Source organism: Podarcis vaucheri (assembly GCF_965113315.1).
Source record: "Podarcis vaucheri genome assembly, chromosome: 1".
Lineage (NCBI taxonomy): Eukaryota > Metazoa > Chordata > Lepidosauria > Squamata > Lacertidae > Podarcis > Podarcis vaucheri.
Genome location: NC_138759.1, coordinates 93,467,919 through 93,492,547, shown reverse-complemented (window position 1 = coordinate 93,492,547; position 24,629 = coordinate 93,467,919). Strand labels below are relative to the sequence as shown.

Below are 24,629 nucleotides of genomic sequence, written 5' to 3'. Positions count from 1 at the left end.
AAGTGGGGAGGGAAGGAAAAACACAGAAGGCTAAGAATGCAGGAGAGGGCTATAACCTGAGGAAAGGAAGGCAAAAGTTTTCCCCCACCCACCCACCCAAGCCAGTCAGCGTGCTCTCTCTCTCTCTCTCTCCCTCCCATCTGCATGTTTTCCGGCTGCCTGATATTTATTTTTTTTAACTGCCTTGACAGAAGAAAGCATTTTAACTGCATTAAGAACTATTTAGCAGCGAAACCTAAGCTTTGCCATCCCTTAAGAGGTACAGACACTGTAATCTTCCAGATCGCATGAATTTACAGGCAAAACACTGTTTAAGGATTTCATCCTTTTAAACTGAAGAAAGCATATTTGAATGCTGTGTGTCCCCCCCCAAAAAAGCAGGAAGTCAAATCAGAATTTTAAGCTGAACCTGTAATCTCTCTCCCTTCACAAACATTGTTCCCTCCGGAGCAGGGAGAGGATAGAAGGAAGGACGATCCTTTCCTTTCCTTTCCTCTCTGCTTGCCTGGAGGGGAGGGGCTTTCCCTGCTCTTTGTTCCGTTTCAGCAAACACAGCAACGAAACAGAGCGGGTGGGCAGTAAGACCCTGAGGCAGAATGCAGGAAAGCTGCCACTTCCTCTTCTTGCCTGGAGGGGAGGGGCTTTCCCTGCTCTTTGTTCCGTTTCAGCATTCTGAAGCCCGATTTGATTTTTGTCTGATTTTTCGGCTCCAGGGACCACACATTCGCTCCATAACACGCACAGACATTTCCCCTTCCTTTTCAGGAGAAAAAATCTGCGTGTTATAGAGCGAAAAATACGGTAAGTGTGTTTAGAATTGCAGCCTTCCTCGCAATAATTGTTTAGGCGCAATACGTTTGGGAAGCGAAAGTGAATGACAGCTAAGAGCCTGCTTCTGTTTTCCTAACAGCCTAATTCCGCAGCAGCAAGAAATGTATGTTGAAGTGGGATGCATAGTAACAGAGCAGAGATGGGGGTTGGGGGTGATGCTGAATCACCTGCAATCTTGTGAAGCATTAATTTGCAGGGAGACACAGACCGCTGCTTTTCTCTTTGGGGGGAACCATTTGCATTAGCCATCTTTGACTTAACTGTGTTTGTGCTGTTCTCTCCACACTCTTTCCAAAGACTGGCAGGTGCTTTTCTGTGAAAACAAGGCTTTCTCTGCTGCCCTTGAAAAAATCTTCTTGGTAAAGCATGATTCACTTGTGTTTTAACAGATTAAACAGGAGGGAGGAACTGAAGTATTGTGGCTGATAAGGGATGCAAGACACAGAACTTTGCTGCCTATCAGTTCCTTTCTGTTGCCTATTTTATCTTGAAGGGATCTGCTCTTAATGTTTTAAGGAGATGTAAACTGGAGCTTCTAAATTGGTTACAACTCTTATCTGTTAACTGTTACCCTGGGCAGTAATATTATATGATTACATTATCTCAGTGCAGGTGATATTGGTGATATTTGAACCTGTTAAAGTAATGGTAGTTAGCTTAATGACGCAGGAAGATAATGCATTCAGGTCCATTGCTTGAAATGGGGGGAAAGGTTATAGATTGTTTCTTTTCAGCAGGATTAATAACACTGAACAGTTTTTCTAGTATGATTAAGAATCCAGCAGTATAATTAGCTATGAAATAGCAAATGTATTGTTTACACCGATCACTTCCTTTAATTCCTAGTACAGTATAAAGCTGCTCAAGTATTATGTTGGGTAAGACTGCTGTTAGAACAGGGAAGTGATGGAAATATTCATGACCCAGAGGAAATTTGGAGAATAAAATAATTAGCATTGTAAACCTTTTGCTTTGCCACTGCTTCAATAACAGTCTCTTCCATCTCCTCTCACTGCACGGCTGCTTTCTTAGGCTGCAATCCTGTGCATGCTTATCTAGTAGTTGACTCTCCTGAACTCAGTGGGACTGACAGTCTCTAGGATTGCACAGTTTGCATTTAAGAACAAACACGACCCTACCTTCTGAAACATCCTGATATCGCAACTTTTGGATTTGCAACCACAGTTCTCAGACACAATGCCCCTGCAGAACTGTGTTTGGCGTTGTAAAGCCTATTGGAGGTGGTTCTTTCGTGCTTTCCTGGTTGCCAAATGATTGGTCGTATGTCAGTTGAAAGACTGATTTCTGGGACCCCCCTCCCCAATTCCTTATATCAAGGGATATCCATTTCTGAACTGTCGTCATTTTGATGGCAATGCCTTGCGGACACTTTTCTGCCATATGGAAAGTTTATACTGGGGCAGTTAAAAGCATAAAAACTGATGAAACCATATCCAATAATCAAAGTGACAGTTATAAAACCAACAGTGCCTAACCATGCACTTCCCATTCAAAAGAGCTGGACAAATAAAAATTTGTCCACCTAAACACGTCCAGAGAAGGGGCCTCATGTCCCACAGGAGGGGCAGAGTGCTGTAGGGAAAAAGCCCTCTCTTGCACTTGCATCCTCCTAGCTGTCCTCAGTTGTGGGACCCTAAGAAGAGCCTCTTCCCCCTCATCATAAACTGCAAGTTGGGACTTAGGGTGGAAAGTGTTCCATCATCCAGTCCTTGAGTCTCAGATCATTTAGGGCTTTGTATCCTGGTACCAGTAACTTAAATGGAGCCCGAGAGCTCACCAGCACTCAGAATAGGAGTGATGCGAGCATTTCACTGTAGGACGGCTTCACTTGTTGCAGTTTTCCTATACAGAGCTCATCTTGATGAAGCAAAATGATAACATGGGAAGCCCCTCTTGGTCTGTCAGGCAATACGTAAGAGAGGCACAAAACATCCTGTGAGTGTGTATGTGAATGAGTTAGCCAAACATGAATCCCAAGTATCTTCCTTTTATGCTTCCACGGATTCCAGTCTCTGATATAACCCTGTTTATTGCCATAAAACGCATGTGTACACCACAGTATATTTTTGTTCACCTCTCAGTGTTGTCTGCTTCATCATCTAACCGTCCACATATCATTTAACGTACATCTCAAGCAGAAATGCTTCAGCAGACATGCCTTAGTTTCTACCTAAAAGGCCCATAAATAGTTGGTTTGCTTCATACAGGAGCTATCAAAATAGAGGTCTTATTTTCCCTATAGCAAAGTTGCCTACATCAGCTGTCAATAAAATAAAGTAAAATAAAATAATAAATAATAAAATAAAATAAAATAGAGTACTATGCAGGGAATTGGTCAGGTGTTCCCCAAATCCCAGCCTAGACTTTGAACCACTAAGCTTGCAATCCTGTGCACACTTGCTTAGAAGTAAGCCTCAGAAGAGGGATTTACTTCTGAGTAAGAAAAGGAACTAGCTCAAAGCCAGATGTCATGTGCTCATCCTAATGCATCCAGAATAACTCTTTTATAACTATCTACTGCTATGCTGTCTTGTTTGAGCTTTCTTAAATATGCATGATTATTGTTACATGTCCATTGGCTATGTTGTGAATTGGTGCAAATTCCCATTCTTAATGAATGGAAGCCTCTCTTTTTTATAGTGCTAATAGATATAAACAAGTACTGTCTAATGGATGTCTTGTTTGCCTACTGAAATAATTAATCATACCCCTCTGTATCACCAGAGGAATCCTATTGCTGTGTTGTTCTAGGCAAAGTGAATCTCTTCCTTGTTTTCTTCTCTAGGACTAGACAGTAATGAATAATGCTGCCTCACTTTATTTGCATGCACAGTCTCTAGTGAGTTCACTATATAATGCAGGACATTAGGGAGGAACACTGCCAGTAATTCAATTCCACTCCCCTCGCTACTGACCTAGTCTAGGCTATGTGACAGCCACGATCCCATTGTTCTGTGTAACATGTAGTCAGCAAGATCTTACAAAATGTACTCAGTAATGTTCAACAAATGTAGTCCTGCTAAGAAATGAGATTTCTCTATCCTATATTACCTTTTCTCGTAGTTATGTATTACCACCACCACTACTACTATTAGTATTATTACTTATTAAATTTGTATACCCCTCTTCATCCGTAGATCTCAGGGTTGTTCACAACATAAAATTACAATATAAAAACTACAAAATGCATAATAAAAATAAGAACAACAACATGTAGGGTCAAGGAACAAGTTCTGTGGGGCCAGATCCAATATTTCCTCTGACTCTCGTTAACTGATTTCATGAGGATTAATTAATAACGGAAGTACAAATATTTTAGAGCTCAAACCTCCATGCTGAGGACGATTCATGGTGATGAGTGTCAGTGACAATGATCCACAAGAACGGATACTGTACCAGACAGAAATCACTCATTGGCTTGGAGTGGCTCCGAAAGAAATGTGCAGCAATGATTATCAGTCCTATATTCTCCGAATTAGTCTATCATCCTTTATCTTACTTTCAGCAACTGTACAGTGGTGTCTCGCAAGACGAAATTAATTCGTTCCGCAAGTCTCTTCGTCTTGCGGTTTTTTCGTCTTGCGATGCACGGTTTCCCATAGGAATGCATTGAAAATCAATTAATGCGTTCCTAGGGAAACCGCCTTCAGACCAGGTCTGGGGACAGTCTGTCCCCGGACCTCTTCTGAAGGCTGGGGGGGGGGGACAAGGGCTTTTTTTCCACCCCCAGCATTTAAAAAAACCCCGGGACAGCGGAGGACTTCTCCGCTGTCCGGGCGATCTTAAAATGCTGGTGGGCGGCATTTTAAAATCGCCCCGGACAGCGGAGGACTTCTCCGCTGTCCGGGGCGATTTAAAAGCCCCTGGGAAGGCAGGCAGGGGGGACAAAGACTTTTGCCCCCCGCCAGCCTTCAGAAGAGGTCCTGGACCTCTTCTGAAGGCGGGCGGGGGGCAAAAGTCTTTGCTCCCCCCCGCCTGCATTCAAAAGGTGTCCCCGCTGCGGCGGGAGGTGTCCCCTGCCCCCCCCGCCCGGCTTCGGAGCACTGGGAGAAGCCATCTCCCCGCAGCCCCTTGCTGCAAAAGACGTCGGGGGAAGTGGGGAAGCGAAGCGTTTCGCTTCCCCCCTTCCCCCGACGTCTTTTGCAGCAAGGGGCTGCAGGGAGATCGCTATCTCCCCCCAGCCCCTTGCTTCAGAAGAGGTCCGGGGGAAGCGGGAAGCGAAGCGCTTCGCTTCCCCGCTTCCCCCGGACGTCTTTTGCAGCAAGGGGCTGCAGGGAGATTGCTATCTCCCCCCAGCCCCTTGCTTCAAAAGAGAAGACCCGCTGTCCCCGGGGCAAGCTTCGTTTTGCGAAGAAAGCCCATAGGGAAATTCGTCTTGCGAGGCAACTCGAAAACGAAAAAACCTTTCGTTTTGCGAGTTTTTCGTCTCGCGAGGCGTTCGTCTTGTGGGGTACCACTGTAGTTTTAAAAGCAATAGCTAATTATTGAAACAGTATGGATCATTTAATGAGCATGGTGTCATAGAGCTACTTTGGTGCTGCAAATGCAGCACATATAAACTAATATATGTTTAAACTGACATCTATGTAGTCGTTTTTCATTCCATCCATTGTTGTTTCTGTAAAGTGCAGTGCTATATTGATGATGATGATGATGATACTTTTATTATTTATACCCTGCCCACTCTGGGCGGCTTGCAGAATATCTTAAAACATAATAAAAACATAAAGCGTTAAAAACCTCCCAATGCAGGGCTGCTTTCAGATGTCTTCTAAAAAGTTGTGTAATTCTTTGTTTCCTTGACATCTGAAGGGAGGGCGTTCCACAGGGAGGGCACCACTACTGATAAGGCCCTCCTCTTGGTTCCCTGTAACTTTGCTTCTCGCAGTGAGGGAACCGGCAGAAGACCCTCAGAGGAGGTCCTCATTGTCTGGGCTGAGTGATGGGAGTGGAGACGCTCCTTCAGGTGTGCTAGGCCAAGGCCGTTTAGGACTTTAAAGGTCAGTACCAACACTTTGAATTGAATTGGAAACATACGTCCTGGCAGCCACTCCCAGTCACCAGTCTAGCTACTGCATTCTGGACTAGTTGTAGTTTCCGAGTCACCTTCAAAGGTAGCCCCACGTAGAACGCATTTTAGTAGTCTAAGTGGGAGATAACTAGGGCATGCACCACCCTGGCGAGACAGTCCGCGGGCAGGTAGGGTCTCATCTGGCGTACCAGATGGAGCTGGTAGACAGTTGCCCTGGACACAAAATTGACCTGTGCCTCCATGGACAGCTGTGAGTCCAAAATGACTCCCAGGCTGCTTACCTGGTCTTTCATGGTACGGTTACCTTGTTCAGGACCAGGGAGTCCCCCACACCCACCTGTCCCCCCCAAACAATACTTCTGTCTTGTCAGGATTCAACCTCAATCTGTTAGCCGCCATCCATCCTCCAACCGCTTCCAGACACTCTCACAGGACCTTCACCACTCTTAACAGGTTCTGATTTGAAGGAGAGGTAGAGCTTACTCTTACTCTTATTTTACTTATAAACCGTAATTGCACTCATTTGAAGCAAAATTGAATCCACTGCCTTTATAGTGCAAGTCATGGAAAAAGACAAAGCAAGATGTACAAGGATTTCTTTGGAACTCGACTCAGCTTCGTTGATTCATGCTCAACCTTGAACTTGGTGAGATCTCCTCCGCTGTCCTCCTGTCTCATGCAAGTGAACATTAGTTGTGCAACTTTGTATCATTTTGCCACAGATTATTTTGACAAAGGGTTGCCTTTTTGTTCTCTGGTTTGTAAAGAATTGATCAAAAATATGACTGCAGACATATTTCTCTCTCTCCATCTGGTTGAATCGAATAACAGCATGGGAGTTTTCTTAGATCTAAAAATACCAAGTGCAATAAATTCTCATTAGCACTGCTGGGCGAAAATAGCACAGAATTCACAGGTCTTGTGGAGCAGGTGTAGATAGACCAAGACTTTATTTTACTGCATAGCCACAGGGTAAAATTTATAAGCAGAGTTAATGAGCCCTACTATGGAGGTGCTGAAGTAGATGACTGATAAAGCCCTTCCTATGCACTCCGTAGACCCCAAAAGTAGATACTTCACATACTTTTAAGACAGTAATCCTCAACACTCTCTTATAAGATGACGAGTCCTATTAAATTGAGTGGGACACAATTATGGGTAAGCAGATGCCTTCACTGCTGCTTTAGTCATTAACACGGGACGATTGCAGATATTGATCAGTCTAAATAACACTTTTATTTGGCAAATTTATAGAGTTTACAGTTTTCAGCATCATAGATCTTAAGCTCACATGCATATCTTCAGAATAATACAAATGTGAAATGTCTGAAATGGGGGGGGGGGGGAATAATTCAGTGAGCTCATGCTTCAGCATAGCCTCCCTGAGACCAGTGGCTTTAGGTAAATATAATTGGTTACTGAATTTCCCATGTCTTACTATTTAAATAAAATATTTTCTCCTCGAAGGTTGGCCCTTACCTATTTTTTTCCTGGTTCTTGGAGCATCTGTCTACTGGCTGGAAGTTCATGATTACTGTTTGATTCTGTGGTAATAAGCCTAACTTATCATCAGCTCAGGTTGCACTGAAGTTGGCTGGAAGGTCTTGTAGAGGTCTGGCTATTGTGATGCTGCTTCTGGTTCTGGTTTCTGTTTTTTGTAATTATGGCTTTTACATTTAATTTTAGTGGCATTTGTGTGTTTGTTTTTAAATTACGTTGTGCATTGCCCTGAGCACAGCGTGTGCACAAGTTGGGAGTATTTTACATAAATAAATTTGACAGAATAAAGTCAGCTTCCTTGTGAGTCACATTTTTTTATTTCCCATCACTTAATATATATATATAGAGAGAGAGAGAAACAAAAAACAGCACACAGACTAATATATGCAGCCTGATGTGGTATGCTGAATCTTCTGTGTCATAGAGAGGCTGATGCCGTTCTGGGTATGATTAAACCTTCTGCTGTTTCATTGCTGTGATGGAGTCTACTTTATTGTTATTATTTACTTAAAACAAGCTACTAACAGAGAATCTGACAGTGCCTACAACTTTTGCTCCCATAAAGCTACATTTAAAATCAAAGTGCTCTTAACCATCTGTGTTTAAGTCTAGCAATTAGTTTTATGGCTGAAATATGCACAGGAGACAGATTTGTTTGAGAGCTTCCTAACTTTAGTACAGCTTGATGCATTCAACCGAGAGTGGAATAATTGGGGTCATATATAATGGTGCTATGCTATACAGTGGTACCTCAGGTTACATGCACTTCAGGTTACAGACACTTCAGGTTACAGACTCCACTAACCCAGAAATAGTACCTCGGGTTAAGTGATTTGCTTCAGGATGAGAACAGAAATTGTGCTCCGGCGGTGTGGCGGCAGCAGGAGGCCCCCTTAGCTAAAGTGGTGCTTCAGGTTAAGAACAGTTTCAGGTTAAGAAACGGACCTCCAGAACTAATTAAGTTCTTAACCCAATACCACTGTATATGTATTTAAAAGCACAAATGCTGACCCTGCGCACAAAAAAGCACTTGGTCCCGAAGCAGTTTCTTTGGTGGGTTGTACTAAACTATTTGTTTGCATTTCTTCAGGATGGTTCATGTTTAGGGATAATCAGTTATTCTACATCTAGCTAAGTCTCGGTTGAGGACTTGATACCATTTGGGAAGTATGGCTGCTACCATTGAAGAGGCAGTTTCCAGTGGTGATCACACTGCTTAAAACAGCAATAAAGCTCACTGTGCATGTATAACATATTAAAATAATTAGATATGCCCATGTTCTTCTTCCTAGACAGCATAGCCCTTCCAGTTCCTTCCTGTGCAATTTAGTTTCATAAATTACATTCAGGACCAGGGGGTGAACATTAATATTTCAAAAGAGAACTGCAATTGCTGCATTATCAGAAGCTGTAAATGCCATTTATTGTGTGCTTCTTAGGGAAATGCTGATGTCCATTTGGTCCTTTTAAAAGGGGAATACAGCAGTATCTTATACTCGTCCTTCTCCCCTTCCGCCTTTGCCCTTAGAACTGAAAAAAATTCTGAAGCCTCTCCCCCGCCCTTTCATGTATTCAGGGAGAGTTGGTCCAAGTTGGAATGCAATTCTCACAGACCAGGGATGTCCAACAGGTCGATCATGATCTACTGGTAGATCCCCGCAATGTTTTGGTAGATCACGGCCGATCTCTGGCTCCCTTTCATCTGCGTCAGTAAATTTGATTCCTGTCCCGCCCTCCATTGTTGTTTGAACTCAGGAAGGGAAGATGGAGCCCCCCTCTGTTTTCATCCATAGTGATGTTTTTGTGAGTGTCTTAACCCCAACTTCCCTTGCCTTCCCCCCCCCCCATGGATCTCCTCTCCTCAAAGAAGCCTGCACCTTAACCCCCCAAAAACAGGGCTTTTCACCTCCCAAAAAAGCTCAAAAACCTTGAGCTGAACCCCTAAAAAAACACGGGGGTAGATCACTGCCAGATTTTAATTCTGAAAGTAGATTGCAGTCTGTTGGGAGTTGGCCACCCCTGTCACAAACACTTAGAGGGAAGAAGAATAAAGCATGGCCCTTTAAATCGCCGTACTCTCTGGAACCCCACCAGTCTCTCCGTCTCCTCACCCGAGAAGGAGGTATTAATGACCAGGCAGTAGTTTTTGTAAACCCCAGGGTCTAGGGTGGGATTCTTCAAAAGTGGATGTATTACTGCCTGTTTAAGGCACAACTCTTATCACACAAGAAGTGTTCACCACACCCTAGTGCAACACAATCGAGCTCCCTGCCTGCTGCAGAGAGGGGTTACACCCTTGCAAGCGTCCTCCCCACATCATAAGGCTGCAATAAGCTGAAACTGATCCCAGAACGTATCGGAAGGCCCTGCACTAGACTCCTCAACCAGGGTTTCAGCAGCTACAACATCCAAGGCACTGCAGGGCCCAGCGACTTTGTTTTCATAGGTCCATGTAAACAACTCACAACATGCAAACTGGGTGTTGCAAAGGTCCACCCACTACTTCTAGTCTGACTAGCCTCTGGACCATCCGAAAGAATTCTGCTGGACAGCTCTTGGGGAGGTTACAAAGTAGTTATTCTGCACCTTCACTGCCTCTTGCTAGGTTACATGATTCTGCCTGCCAATTGTCTGGCCAGGTTCAGAGTGAGCTTTCCACTGCTTGCACTCTCATCATCTCCCAGCCTGCTTCATAGGCCACAGCTCCATAGTAAACCAAGGGAGGGTGTGGGTTCTGCAGCAGTGGGGCAGACGCTTGGGAGGTCTCATGCTCTCTCCCCCCACCCCCACCCCCACCCCACCCCATCTCACTATCCCAAGGTGAGACCAGGAAAAAAGGTAGAAACCTTCTGCATTTGAGATAGTGGAGTCTGTGCTTGCTAGGCCATTTAGGCGCAGCTGCCTACTCCCTTTCCTGCACTGAAAGCAGCTTGCTGAGTTTGGTTGAGGTCACTGAGGCTTGTTTCCATACAATGTACTTGCCCAAAAAAGTAATTGTAGAAGTAGACTTGTTTCTGAGCATCAGTGCTGTAATCCAGAATCATGTAGCTGGTTTAAAATAACACCTTGGGTGTTAATTATTGAAAAACTTTCCTCTGTATACCTGTTTTTAGGATTAAGTTAGCATCATGGGATATTAATGTCCATTTCACTGTAAATGTATGGAATTTTTCTCCTGGGTAATTTGAAAAAATATTGTGTAGTGCTTTTTTGACACATTTTTCAAGGTTTATCTTTGATAGGTAGAAGATGATAATATGAAATATTTTCTTCCTATCAGGAATATTTTTTTTCTACTTTGTGAAGTTTTAGTGGTCTAGCTTATGTGGGAGTGGACAATTTTCCTCAGTGCATTAGAGCTTTTATGGCATGTGCTCTTTATTCAGTAATCCAGGAAATATGGTGCTAAGGAGCCAATGGTTTGTTTTCAACTTGAAACAGTCGTACTCAAAACCCTGATCAGCCACAGTGGGGCATATTAGTTTACTTTAGACAAGCTCCATTTCATTCTAACCTAACCAGTGGGGTTGATAAAACACTAAATGAAAAACAAATTCACAAGGCATTTTGTATGCTATGACAGGCAGGATCAATAATAAACCTAGCTCTTTGTGGAAGTGCCATTCTCTTAAAAGCCTCTTGTGGAAAGCTGCTGCTATCATTTCCAAGATTTTGATTCAGTACTGAATCTGAGCCTGTTAAGTGTGCCACAGCAGTTACGAAAATAAATGTGCCTGTGAGAACAGGCTAATATTTTTCTGATATTGTTGGCATGTTTTCACTGTGTTGTTTGGAAAACAGCTTAGGGAATCCAGTTGTTGAAACAAAAGAACTCTCCCTCTCTCACCAGAAAATGCATGCGCAGATTTGCATGTGCTCTTCACCAGCCTTCCCAAAATTGGTAGCTTCCAGATGTTTTGGACTACAATTCCCACCACCCTTGACTATTGACCATGTCGTCTGGGACTGATTAAAGCTGTATTGCAAAACATCTGGTGGATATCAGGTTGTGAAAGGCTGCTCTACACGTTGCGCTAGGGAACAAATCACATTTCTAGCAACAACATATGTTGAGTCTTTGAAGGTGGCTGCTTAGATATATTTGTTAGAGATGTCTACTTATTGCTCTGGGAAATTTGTGGACCTTTTATCCAAAATTGTTGGGGTAAGAGTTACCAGCACAATTGTTAAATAACCAGATTGCTACAAAATTGCTTCTCCTGAGAGCTCTTGCTTTCCACTGGAAATGGGGAACACAGCACAGAGCCATGGTTTTATCTGAAGAGCAACATATTTAGGACTTAGGTTATGAAAACCTAACCTCTTGCTTGTTAGTTTGTTCTTTTGTTTCAAAGCAAACATTATTTAGAAGCCTCCTGACGTGCCTTTATAGAATTTATAAACCTGTGAGAGGGGCAGTTGTGTGTCCCGTCCCCCCATTAATCAGCATAGATTCTTGGAATTCCTGTCATAGCATCTCTTTCTTCTGATTTTGCCCTTGACACAACCCTTCTTTTAAAAACTAATAATGACAAATGTATTTGTCATGGACAAATGACGAGAGCTGTTGAGACACTCCCATTAACCTTCCCAAGGGATGATACTGGGCTACTGCTACTTCTTGGTAGTCAAGCCAGCCATAGTAGGACTGCCTGCTGCAGCTGCCTCTCAGTCCTAGCCTGTTTCACCCCACTGGAAGGTTTGAAATTCACACGGATTGACTGGGGGATGCTCTGTCCTCCTCTCAAGTCTCAGTGCTGAAGCCTGGGCTGTTTAACTCCGCGTGTGAAAGCAGAATGCCTAATGAACACAAGGGGCAAGGATTAATTATGTCCTGGGCTTGAAAGCTGCAGTGGTCTGCAAGACAGCGTTGCATCTCGGCTTGCTATGGAAAGCATGAAGGAATGTTGAGGAAGATTATTTGCAAAAGGATTTGTACCCGTAAGCAAATTTATCACGATTTCCTCCTTTTATTTAGAGAAAGTGTGAGAGGGTTTTGTAAGCGTTTTATTCTTCCCTAACAATTGAGAGCAGACAAAGGCCTCTTTACACACAAGGCATGTGTCTGCATATTGCTAGTCATCATTCATACCCGAGCCAAAGAATCAGCAGTGATAGATAATCTCTCATCACAGAAAACCATTCACTGCCTTGGTTTATGGCCACTGAAGTCAGTGGAAGTAAAGCTTGTTTGGACTTTAGTGTTATGAACTGTAGAGCCTGAGTGCGGAATCTAACACTTGCTATAAATTATCACTGCATCACCCAACTGTTTTAACTGAGGTTGGATATGAGTTTTACTTTACTGTGTTGATCTGACTGCTTGCATCTTGTTTTCACGAAATTCCATATTCTGATTTTTGTCTTATTCTTTGTTTCTCTTTCTGCCTTGGGCACATGCTGCTTCAGAATTTGGTGTCTGAATATGTCAGTTTATTGAAACTGAAGGGGAAGCTGGGAAATGTTAGTTTATTCTGGTTAGTGGGCAGAATGAAATGGGTTTTCAGTCTAAGTTATGGGTAAATGTATTTTTGTAACTTTTCCTAAGGGTGCTGGATTTTTATACATTATGTATAAGGAGATATCTTTTTTTATACTGCAATCTTTTGAAAAGCGGTTTCTCTTTATGATATGTATAAAAATGAAATGTGCTTCTCTAAAGAGAAACGTGGACATCAAGCTTTTTCTTGTCCATTTAACGCTAAGGTATAATAAACCACACCCTTGATGAGTGTATTGTGTGTGTGCTTTTTTGTGTGTGTGTGTGTGAGAGAGAGAGAGAGAGAGAGAGAAAGAGAGAGAGAGAGAGAGAACAAGAACAGCAATGCAGTCTTTCTGCTTTCAAGCACAGGTCTTTGCTATTGAAGTATCTGTTTTCTTTTTACAATAAACACAAACATTTCTACAGTTACTTAATGTATAGAGCAAGGTCTGTTTCTAAGGGGTGGAAGGATGTCACTTTCACATTGTTGACGATGTTAGAGGCAATGAAAGCCTGAGGGAGTGCCTTCCTTCATAGGCCTCTATGTCTCTCACATTTCACTTCAGGTTTATTCCAGTACAAAATAAAAGAGCACATTCTTATATTGTCTACTGAATGAGGATGGACTTAAGCAGATGTATTTGAATGGAACCATTGGCAATGGATGATAAATGTCAGAACATTTTTATGGGCTCATCAAAATAGTTTCACCACACGTTTCCAGTATCTGGGCTCCAAAGACTTGTGAAACTATTTCTAGAAATTGAGGTTAACTAGGCCTTCACTGTCAAGCTATGGGATGAAAACCTTAGGGGGGGGGGAGAGAATAGGAGGTGGGGCAGTCACTTCCAGACACCACCTGCAACCTCCAGCCTCCTGGAATGTTTTGAAGATGGGGAAATGGATTTTTAAAAAATGAGATAAAACCTTCCTCGCTACTACAAGCACTAAAGCTTCTAACAGCAGCAACAATGAGCAGTCACCAAATGTTTGACAGAAGAAGTTAATGCTAGTTTTCTGCAATTGATTTTGGAGAGCCTTCTATATCTGAAAGGAGATCTGAGAAGGTTAATCCTGTATCTGGGGAAAACAATGTTTAATTTCTGGTTCTGCTGAACAACTTGCATGGACTCATCCCCTGAATGTAATTTAAATTGGATATAGGGGCTAGAATAGTGGAAAAAACAAGGATCACTGTAAGTGATTTGGATAAAATTGTGTGAGGAGCTGTTGCTGCTTTCAGACAGGACAAGAATGGGAAGACAAATAATGTTGTTATGTGACAGTTTAAATAAACAAATGGAGTTTTCTCTGCCTTTGCTTAGCTGTCTTTGTGAGAACTCACAACCACAGGATATAGTGTTGGTCAGTAGCAGTCAATTTAAAGAACATGGAGAGGATAATAGGAATTGTATATATGGTCCAGGCCTGCATTTTCATGATTACAATATTTCTCAGCTGCAAGTCATGTCCAAGGAATAAATATTTCTTTGTGCTCTTGAACACTTCGAGCAGTTAATCACAGCCTTAGAGAGAAAGCTGTGCATGATTACTAACCAATCTCTCCTCCTGGTTCTCAGAAGAAATTTTAGTGAAGGAATTATGTTTAATCTCCACATTGGAAGAGATTAGGGTGATAGAATGGAAGGAATTTAGGAGATCGGGAATTCCCCTGAAACAAACTGTCCTTCCTGTAGTTTTTGTCATATGCTTCACTGAAAAGGTAACATATCCCTCTTTTTAAGAAGGTTTTGGAAATTTGGATATAATCTTGGAACTTGAAAGGCCAGCCTTCTGGCGATCGGGTCTATCTTCTGAATTCTTGCAGAGTGAGTTTGCTCCAAAATGTGAGGTAGAAGCTATTCACAAATTCCTGAATTTCATCTCGTGGCCTTTTTTTTTTTTTTTTTTTTGCTTTTTTTTGCAGATAAAAACTTTGATGATGACGACTCTGTGGATGGGAACAGGCCTTCCTCAGCCAGCTCCTCAACGTCTTCAAAGGCTCCATCAAGCTCTCGAAAAAGTGGGATGAGTTCTGCTCGCAGAGTTGGAACAACAGCTCTGGTCTCAAAGGCTCCAGGTAGGTGGAGGCCTTGATAAATCATAAGGCTGACCTAAAACCCATGGCCCTAAAAATAAAATGTGTGTTGTCTTATTTTCTGTTTTGAGTGTCCATCTGAATTTGCTTGATGGACTATAACATTTTTAGGAGGCTGGCTGTCTTTCATAGTTTTGAGAACTATACAAAAGGACTTTTCTTGAATATGATGGGATAGCATCAGGAACAACTAAATTGTTCATAGTAGTTCTACAGATTTTCTCCCTATTAGCAGTGTAAAATCAGAATTGTCTTCAAATCTTCATTCATTTGCAATTTGTAGTGGTTCCTATAAAGACAGCACTTTTTCATATCTTGTTTTCCTGAACTGCATGAAAACCAAAATAAGAGAAAGAAATAACTAGGAAGCTGTTTCCAAATGGCACCTACAATAAGCTTTCAAGAGTTTCTGTGCTGAACAATAGCCTCAGCTAATTAATGTTTTAAAGATTTCCCTTCTTCGGCCCATCTGTCCATCTTCATTGTATGTTCCTGTCAAGAATACCATACTTTCATTAATTATGCATGGGTCTGAATCCTTTAAGAGAAAAGGCATCCCTCTAGTTTAGGTAATATTCTGTTATATTACCAGACTCTGTGTGTTATGAGATACACTTATTCTTACTACTTCTAGGTTTCTTTGCTTTTCTTATCCTTAGCAGAATAAGAAATATTTACATGCAGCTCCTTGCACGTCTTGATGGTTTCATCAGCTTGTTTTGCCTGTTATTTTCTAATTTTGTTTTAATATTGTTTAACAAGAAGCATTAAAGCACTCTTTCCTTTTGGCATCTGCCAGCGACTAAAGAAGGAGCTGGTGCCGTCGATGAGGAGGATTTCATTAAAGCTTTTGAAGATGTCCCAACAGTTCAGGTAATAATAATGTGGCTTAACACACACACACACACACACACACACACACACACACACACGGTCCTTCAGCCATAGTCAAGGCTGATGGACCCAATCTTTCTTATCCATCAGTTATGTCTTCAGCAGCCCAGGTCTCAGTATTGTTACTTAGATTATGCTGCCACTGCTCCCAAATACTTTTCAGCCAGCTATGGGAAGAGCAGTGGGTGGAGCTTACTTCAGCCCATGGCCAATGCAAATCCTCTTTAATATTTTCTTTGCAGACAAGATGGAGGGAGGCGCTACCTGACTGTATGTAGAGCAGGGGGCAGCCAACATGGTGCCTTCCAGATGTTGCTCTGAGGCCCATCAGCTGAATCCTGCATGGCCTGTGGCCAAGGATGTTGGGGGTTGTAGTTAAAGTTGGCGTGGATGACCGACTGCAGTTGTTGTCAAGGTTCATCAACCGTAGGAGTTGAATATAAGCTCAGCGTTTATGGAAATAAGCCTTGTATCTTAAGAAATGTCATGTATACTTTCCAGATTTATTCTGCCCGAGACCTTGAAGAATCCATAAACAAAATCAGAGAAATCCTGTCTGATGACAAGCATGATTGGGAACAGAGAGTAGCTGCAGTGAGTATTTGTTGGAATTCTGTATGTATTGCAACTTATCTGGCTTGTATTTTACCACTCTTTTGTGTCTTATGTGAGAGTGGACACCTGAAAGTTGTCACTCTGTGGTATGGTGGAAAATAGCAGTAGTCCTTTTATACATACATATTTATGGAAATCAAAACTTATCTGTATGTCTTGGCTCTCAGTGGATAAAGAACTCGGAGTATGGTTTCTGGCCTGGCGAAATCTTTAATGCTCAGTCAGATCAGGTGCTACATATGACTAAGCAAGCTACGGTGTTGATACAACAAGAAACATGCCCTCTTGGGTCCCTTATATGGGAATGGAGTCAGTACAACTTCAGCATGGCAAACCGGCAAGCAAATGGGAATTACTTCCAGAGGGCTGGATCTAAGGTGCCTGTTCACACCTACCTGTACACTCCAATGACTCTGGTGGTGCTGGAGGGGATGCTGAGATTGGAGGTGAACCTGGCACAGAGGTTGGGAGTGAAGGAGGTTCAGTGCGCCTGAGTAACGTGGGGACAGAACGGAGCACTAAGAGCCTGTGTTCTGCTGGAGCCCTCTCTGGTATCTGACACCTCATCCGTAGCTCCCTCCCCTTCTCAAGCCTCTGATACAGCCTGTCCCAACCCCTAGGTCAGCTCCTCTGATTCCCGCTCCCCACCCCTGGTCCAACCACAGTGTCTCTCCAGGACTCATGTATTCAGAACCATTATACCTCAGAAATTCTAGTTTTCTTTCTGGGGAGTGTGTGGGGGGGGGGGGAGGATCTAAAGAAGAAAATTTAGCTTTCAGTTCTCAGGCTTGTAGAAAGAAGTTTGAATAGGCCACATTCCTTGGTGGTTCACATGTCACTTTAAAATCCAGCCAGGTGGGCGGGGTATAAATAATGAAATGTTATTATAAAACATGGTTCATATTAATCTGCAGTTTGTTCTTGTTACCCAACAGCTAAAAAAGATCCGGTCTTTATTGCTGGCTGGAGCTGCTGAGTATGATACCTTCTTTCAACTCCTGCGCCTGCTCGATGGAGCGTTTAAACTATCTGCTAAAGACTTGCGGTCCCAGGTGGTGCGAGAGGCTTGTATCACATTGGGGTAAGGAATGCAGTCTACATATTCTTAGCTGTCTTGTTAACTGTTGCAACAGGGATTGCAGTGGTTTGTCCGCAGTCCTGTCACTTCTGTTTTGACAGGATTGGGGGTGCTCTGAGTTAGATTGCTTAACATCCAGACCAGGGATATTTGGAACCTCCATATGCTATTTGATTCCCAGCTCCCATCATCTCTGACCATTGACTGTGCTAGCTGGCTACAAATATGGAGGACATTCCTGTTAATGTCATTTCTAGAAAGGACTGGCAGTTCTTGGTTTAAGTGCCTAGAAGCTTATTTTATATTGTTCTTTACGTTTTATCCCTAAGCCAAGTGCTACGCCGTATTATGAATGTACCAGAAGCAGAACTTCTTTTTTTTTTTTTTAAATGGAAAGCTATAATATTGCTTCTAGGTTCAGCCAGAGTTCAAGGTGAAAGTTCAAATCGTTGCTTTGGCCTGCTCATCCTGTTGGTGGTAATTCTACATTGGAGTCTGCTGGACTCTAGGGCACATTTAACAGCACCTCTGAAATTTACGAATGTCAAGACAAGATGGAAAGCTTATGAGAAGAATGGGCCTGAAACCGACAGTACTGGGAAAGAAAGCAATTTAGCTGTGCCTTCTGGGCTGTTCCCCGGTAGTGCAACAGTGACCTGCGCTAACTCTATCGCTTGTTAAAACACATACAAAAAATAAACCACATTATCTATTAGAGAAAAAAATGTGAAGTGTTTTCTTAACCCAGTTTCTGGTTATGGTGTTTGTAATGTATTGATGCAACTGAAAGCTGCTGAGAGCTTCTGCTTCTAAGTAGTATATGATCATATTGAACTCCATTTTTTTGTTTTACTGTTATGACATAATTCTTGTGTTGTTGTTTCGTTTTGTTTTGTTTCAGGCATTTGTCATCAGTCTTGGGTAACAAGTTTGACCATGGGGCAGAAGCCATCATGCCAACAATCTTTAATCTCATTCCCAACAGTGCCAAAGTAATGGCCACCTCTGGTGTGGTAGCTGTTAGATTAATTATCCGAGTGAGTATCTCTCAAAGTAAATGTGAATCGTGACACCAGGGAATATTATTTATTTATTGGAGTTGGGGGTGTGTGTGTATAAACATTTGAAAAACATTCCAGTCAGCATGCTGTCCAGAAGAATCCTAAATGGGACAACATTTGGCAGACAAGAAGACTGTGTGTGTGTGTGTTTGCAGAAAAAGTGCACAAATGTGCTAATTTCCACAACGTTCCTTCACGGAACATAGCCAGACTGGAAACCAACAAAGCCTAAGAAATGAAGTGATTCAATGGTACCCTCTGGGCTACCATCTAATAGTATGACAGTGAGCTATGCTAAATTCATAACTTCCACAATTCTGATGAAGAATAAGGCACATCATTTGTTGGAGACAAGGAGGGATAGGAATCGTTTGTTGGTGATCAGAACTTGCCCTGAGAAAGCAAGCATGAAAACAAACATATTTGAATTCCTTCTCTGTGTCTGAGCCTTGTTGATGATCCCCTGCAATTTTTAAATTCAATTTTGGTTTTCAGTACCTGAAGGAGAAACAAATAAATCCATATCCAGTTCTAAGAAAATATCAGCATTAAAAGACACGTAGTTGTATCATCACAGATTCTGTGGAGGCAAAACTAGAAAACTTTTTTAGTATTTTAAACTTTTGTATGTTTTAAAATAGAGTTGTAAATCTTTATTTTTGTAAACAACTTTAAGTCTCTTCCCCCCCAATCAAGTGGTGTATAAATTTTATGAAATAAATAAAGCAAGCAAGCGCAGGGATGTAACTCAGTCCAGTGTATTTTTTTAACAAAAGCATGTGCCAAGAAAAAGTGATAATAAATAAATGAATACATTTTAATGTTCATGATTTATACATTTAAATCCCACCTTTCTTCCAAGCATCTTGAGCTAGCTTGCATGATTCTCACCACAATAGCCTTGGCTGAGAGGTACATAGACTGGCCCATGGTCCCACAGTGAGCTTTACTGCTCAGGAAGGCCTTGAACTTTGCTCTCCCCAGTTGCAGTCTGACAATATAATCACTATACTACACTGCATATAATTGTTTGTTTTTAAAATATTTATTATTCTTGTCATGGAGAGGAGCAGAGGGACATGTTTGGCAATGAATCCATCCTCTGTGTGTCTGATTGAGTCAACCACAATCTTTTCATTTTAGCATCTACACTTTAGGAACAGTTTTTTTTTTTTTTTGCTTTCAACCTCTCTTAAGATTTCCCTGTTGTTGCTTTTCGTTCCGTAGCATACACACATCCCTCGACTAATCCCCATCATCACCAGTAACTGTACCTCCAAATCTGTCGCAGTTAGAAGGTGAGTTGTGTTTCCCTCCCCCTTTTCTTGATCTGGTGGCTTAGCAAAATGAAATTTAGTGTTAGAATTGTAGATTTGGAATGTCCTAGAGACTGCCCACAGGACAAAGAGAAATCTTTCTCACTGTTTAGCAGAGGCAGTTTTAGGGTAGCATGTTCGGTTCAGCCACACTTGAGTGTCGGCCCATAGCAGGTGCTGCAACAGTGAGCACAGGAGGTGGGGAGCATCAAATTTTAGCATCACACAGGGTGCTGCTGAAATTTGAGAACCCAAAGTCTGCCACTGCTGTTGTTTTATTGCTTAATATTCGGTGTTTTATTATTTTTTTATATGTGTTGGAAGCTGCCCAGAGTGTCTTGGGCATTATTATTATTGTTATTATTTATTAAACCAAGGCCAAATACATGAATTTTAGTTACCAATAAAAAGCTGAAGACCCCTCTCCAAACAGAGTGGATAAAAAGTCTCTCTCTCCCCCACATTTAGCCCAAGGTCCAAATTCAAATCCAGAAACACGCCAAAATTCTGCAGATCAAAGTAACAGTGGCGATGCCCCTACTTCTCTTCCTAGAGCCCTCAATATATTGCCACAAGAAGGGAAATCAGCTAGATCTCTGTAACTGCCAATTTCAGAAATCTTTAAGCCTTCTAGACACTAATTGTTTCATTCTTATATTATGTGTAGCACCTATCACACAGTTGTTGACAATTGTTAAAAGCATCCGCAGTAAGTTAAAATAAAGTGACCTGAAATGTTCAAAAGTTGGTATAGCTTCCAACTGGCTTGGATAGAAGACTTCAGTCTTAAGGGTGCAGGGTGGGGATGGAATCCTATCACTTCAACGAGGTAACACACTTAAATTAGTATAAAAAACCCCAACCCCCAGTATTCCCCCCCCAATCCTAAAGAGAGAGAGAGAGAGAGAGTTTTGGATTTGATATCCCGCTTTATCACTACCCGAAGGAGTCTCAAAGCGGCTAACATTCTCCTTTCCCTTCTTCCCCCACAACAAGCACTCTGTGAGGTGAGTGGGGCTGAGAGGCTTCAAAGAAGCGTGACTGGCCCAAGGTCACCCAGCAGCTGCATGTGGAGGAGCGGAGACGCGAACCCGGTTCCCCAGATTACGAGTCTATCGCTCTTAACCACTACACCACACTGGCTCCACCCATTCTGAACAAGATTTCTGCCTGCATTTGAAATGCTAGTTGATCCCAACAAGGGACATGATCCTCACTTCAGCACTGTATGAAATGTTGCGTGTGGTTTTTGTTCTGTGAGCCCAAGACTTTGGTCGAAACATACAAAAATGTGCTTTCAAGGCAAAAGGAGAACCTTCCACATTCTATGACCAGCCGGAGGGACCCGCTTAAAAATAAAATCCAACCTCATAGTGATAGGCACACAGAATATTACAGTGACCGCATCACAACTACAGAACTCACATTGCCCAGAAATTTGCAAAATTCTAAGTATTTTCCAGAAGCATATATTCTTTGGTAGATGTGGCTTTTAGTGACCTTGGGTTAGGCAGTTATGAAGTTTAATGTGGTATGTGTATTTATAAAGATAACCTAATTAATGGTAATTTCCCATATTTGTTCATACCTTAGGCGCTGTTTTGAATTTTTATATTTACTTTTACAAGAATGGCAAACACACTCCCTAGAAAGGTAAGATGTGTGTATTGTAATAGAGGAAGCATGCTTCCCTCTAACCTCACTCCCCCCCCCTTTTTTTCTTTGGTAGGGAAGGAAGTCTCTGATAGACTTAGCGACATTTGGGAGGAGTAGGCAATCTCCACTGGGCTCCTTACTCTCGCAGATATCATGTGGCAGCAGCTATTCCAGCAGAGGGATTGATGGGAAGCAGGGCCACTCCTTCAGCTCTGTGGGAAGACCAGTTCCATTTAGTGGAACTCTCCCTGAACTGCTCCGTTCCAGCTAGTCCTTAAAAGAACTGCATCACTTTAAGGATTGGTGCCTGAGTTTGCTTGCTTTCCCCTTCCCTCTTTATTCCTTTTCCTCTCTGCTTGTATTGCATTTTTTGCATTGTAAATCTGCAGACTAGGTGTGTGTTTATTTATCTTACGTAAGCTGTTCTTGAAGCATTTTTGGCTGAGGTGCACAGTAAAATATTCTAAATTAACAAATAAACAAAAGAGGAGAGAGGAACAAGGGAGCAGAGGAAATCAAATTTAACCAGTGTATGTTCTAGCACCAGGCCTATAGGATCACTGTTAGGTAAAACTGCTGAATTTAAAGATTTCCAAGCCAGCTTGGTTACAAGGAAGATTTTTCTTTGACCACGTTCAGAAGTTGAAAATAGTTCATGAGTGTTTTATGCTTAGAAGCAAAAGGTAGAGCGCCCAGGGCAGAGAGGAATTTGGTTGCCAGAGAACTGTGCTACTTATGTAATAGCTTATCCTTTTCAAAACATTTGCAGCTAACCTGAGTATTTAGATGAGAGCTGAATTATAAGAATCTGCAGGGGTACAGAGCATAAGGAGATTGTCACAGTAGCTAAAAAGACGTTGCAGTTTTCAGCCAAGTCAGTGAGACAGCATCCACACTTCTTAGCCTTAAAATAGTCCCTAAGGAGATGAGACAGCTTGCATATATTGTATTGTGCTGACAGAATATGTATCTGTCTCTGGGAACTTTAGGCGAATCTTAGTCTTCTGCTGTCTAATACCTTGTGGCAGAACAGCTCCACTTTTCAGGGCAGGAGGGGAAGAATCCTAATGCCTTTCTTAGTTCTCCACATGCTGGGTTGAGAGTTAATTTAGCTAAATTTGATATTGCCCATCTGGAATGAAAAGGAGAACAGATTGCCTGGGAGATACCACACTTACAACTGAATATGGTACGTCTCAATTCACCCTTTCTCAGTGAGGAAGGAGAATGAAATGCATGGAAAAGAATAATTAGGCCTATATTTCCTATCACTACGGCTATATTTTCCTCACTGCAAAGGATATTTCACTGGCTCCTTGTTGTATCCTACATCACCCAAATCTGTCTCTAGAGATTTTGTGATGGTTTAATCTCAACCAAACTGACCACTTCCCTTTTCCTCACAGAAGTTGCACATTAGACTCAACCTCATTCCCATGTAACATTAAGCCAAACTATGACTATTAAGCCAAAGGAGCAAATGTGCAGGCTCCTGGAAAGGAGATCACGATCAGCATGTTGCTCCTCTGGTTGTTCTGCCACTGTGCTTTCACTTAGCTAAGTCGTGGTTTGGTTTCACGCACACTGTCCAAATCCAGACTCGTGATGTAATTTTCCAAGGCAAACCATGATCCACAGGACAAACCTAAATCACAATCCTATTTTGGATTACATGCTAAACTGTGGCTTAGCTCAGCACAGAACCAGAACAGATGTAGGAGCGAAGCAACTGTGATCTGCTCTGTGGGAGCTTGCACAGTTACTCATGCTGCGTGCAGACGGGACCACCAAATTGTTTTGATAGCTTTGTTCCCTGAACGTTTTGTGCTGTCACATTATCTTAACCAGTTGGTGTTGCATGCACGATACAACATAGATTATGGTGCCAAAGTTGTTTGTTCCGCTCCCGCCAGCAAGTAAACCCTATTAATTCCCAAATGGCTTCAGCGGCATACGCACATTTTAGCATCTCTATACTTTTATGCTTCTGTGGTTTCCAAGTAACTCAGGATTGACCTCTGAAGAATGTTTCTTGGCATTTTGAATACAAGAGAGGCAAATGCAATAAAGCTGACTGGCACAAGTAAGCAACCACATCCTCAAAAAGGATATTGTGTAGAAATCTGGGCTTAGCAAAGCATGCTGTTTTTATTCTGGCAAGATGGACAAACTTTTTATGGCCCCAAAGTGCAGTGGCGCTGGAGTATCTCCCCCCCCCCACGGCCTGGTAAATGATGTTGTTTTCTAATCTCAGGCACATATCAGTATTGGCTGAAACACTAAAGAAGGGAATCCACGATGCTGACTCTGAAGCACGGATAAAAGCCAGAAAGTAAGTGGGAGTCTTTTCCCCTCCATTGCAGAGTCCATCAAGGAACGTTGTTGTGTGCTATGCAGCTGAATTCAAGGCTATTAAAGTCTGCAGCAGTTTCATGAAATTTGATGTCACTTAGTGAGGGGCAGAATCATGCCTTCAGGAACTCACATGCAAAAGGGAGAGAAAGAGACTACTGTAGGCATGCTATTGACTGTATTGTTCATAATAGCTTTGCCTTGTTTTGGTGTAAGTTGTGTGGAAGATTCATCTATTTTCACAAGAGAGTTGTGTCAGTTTCAAAGATCTGTTTGCTCAGTGGTTCTTTAAAGGTCAGACATTTGCATTCTAAGACTTGCTGGTATTTTCAGAATTGCAGTTTGTAATGCCTTTCTCTCTTGCCACCCAATATTTTTGAGGACTTCACTAGAATTCAGTTTTCCCTTATCAATGCTTGATCCTTCAGCCTTCATGGATTATTGCTTGCCTTAGCTGAAACTGCAAGAAAAGTCCAATCGCAATGGTTAAACCCAGTGTAGTGACAAAGTGGTAGGCTATGTTAGTGTATGTTGTACTCCCCATTGAGATATATTCTTATTTTGCAGTAGGAAGTGCAATTATCCCTGAATCTTTATTCTCATTTCCTGTTAATTTCTTTTCCTGCCGGGAACATTAGAACTAGTGTGAAAAGCTAGTGGAAGTTTAAATGTGAACAAGATGCAGGATGCTCA

At 42.2% G+C, this 24,629-nt stretch overlaps 1 protein-coding gene across 7 annotated transcripts in view; it reads left to right on the top strand.

Annotated features, from left to right (window-relative positions):
* CLASP1 (cytoplasmic linker associated protein 1) overlaps positions 1-24,629 on the top strand; it is a 165,318-nt gene that overhangs the window by 66,129 nt on the left and 74,560 nt on the right. For all 7 annotated transcript variants that reach the window (XM_082238054.1, XM_082238057.1, XM_082238056.1 and 4 more), the window contains exons 9-16: positions 14,794-14,946; positions 15,764-15,837; positions 16,360-16,452; positions 17,409-17,554; positions 18,453-18,588; positions 19,840-19,910; positions 21,522-21,581; positions 23,839-23,916. In XM_082238054.1, the coding sequence (XP_082094180.1) occupies positions 14,794-14,946; positions 15,764-15,837; positions 16,360-16,452; positions 17,409-17,554; positions 18,453-18,588; positions 19,840-19,910; positions 21,522-21,581; positions 23,839-23,916 (811 nt within the window). The remainder of the gene's footprint in view (positions 1-14,793; positions 14,947-15,763; positions 15,838-16,359; positions 16,453-17,408; positions 17,555-18,452; positions 18,589-19,839; positions 19,911-21,521; positions 21,582-23,838; positions 23,917-24,629) is intronic.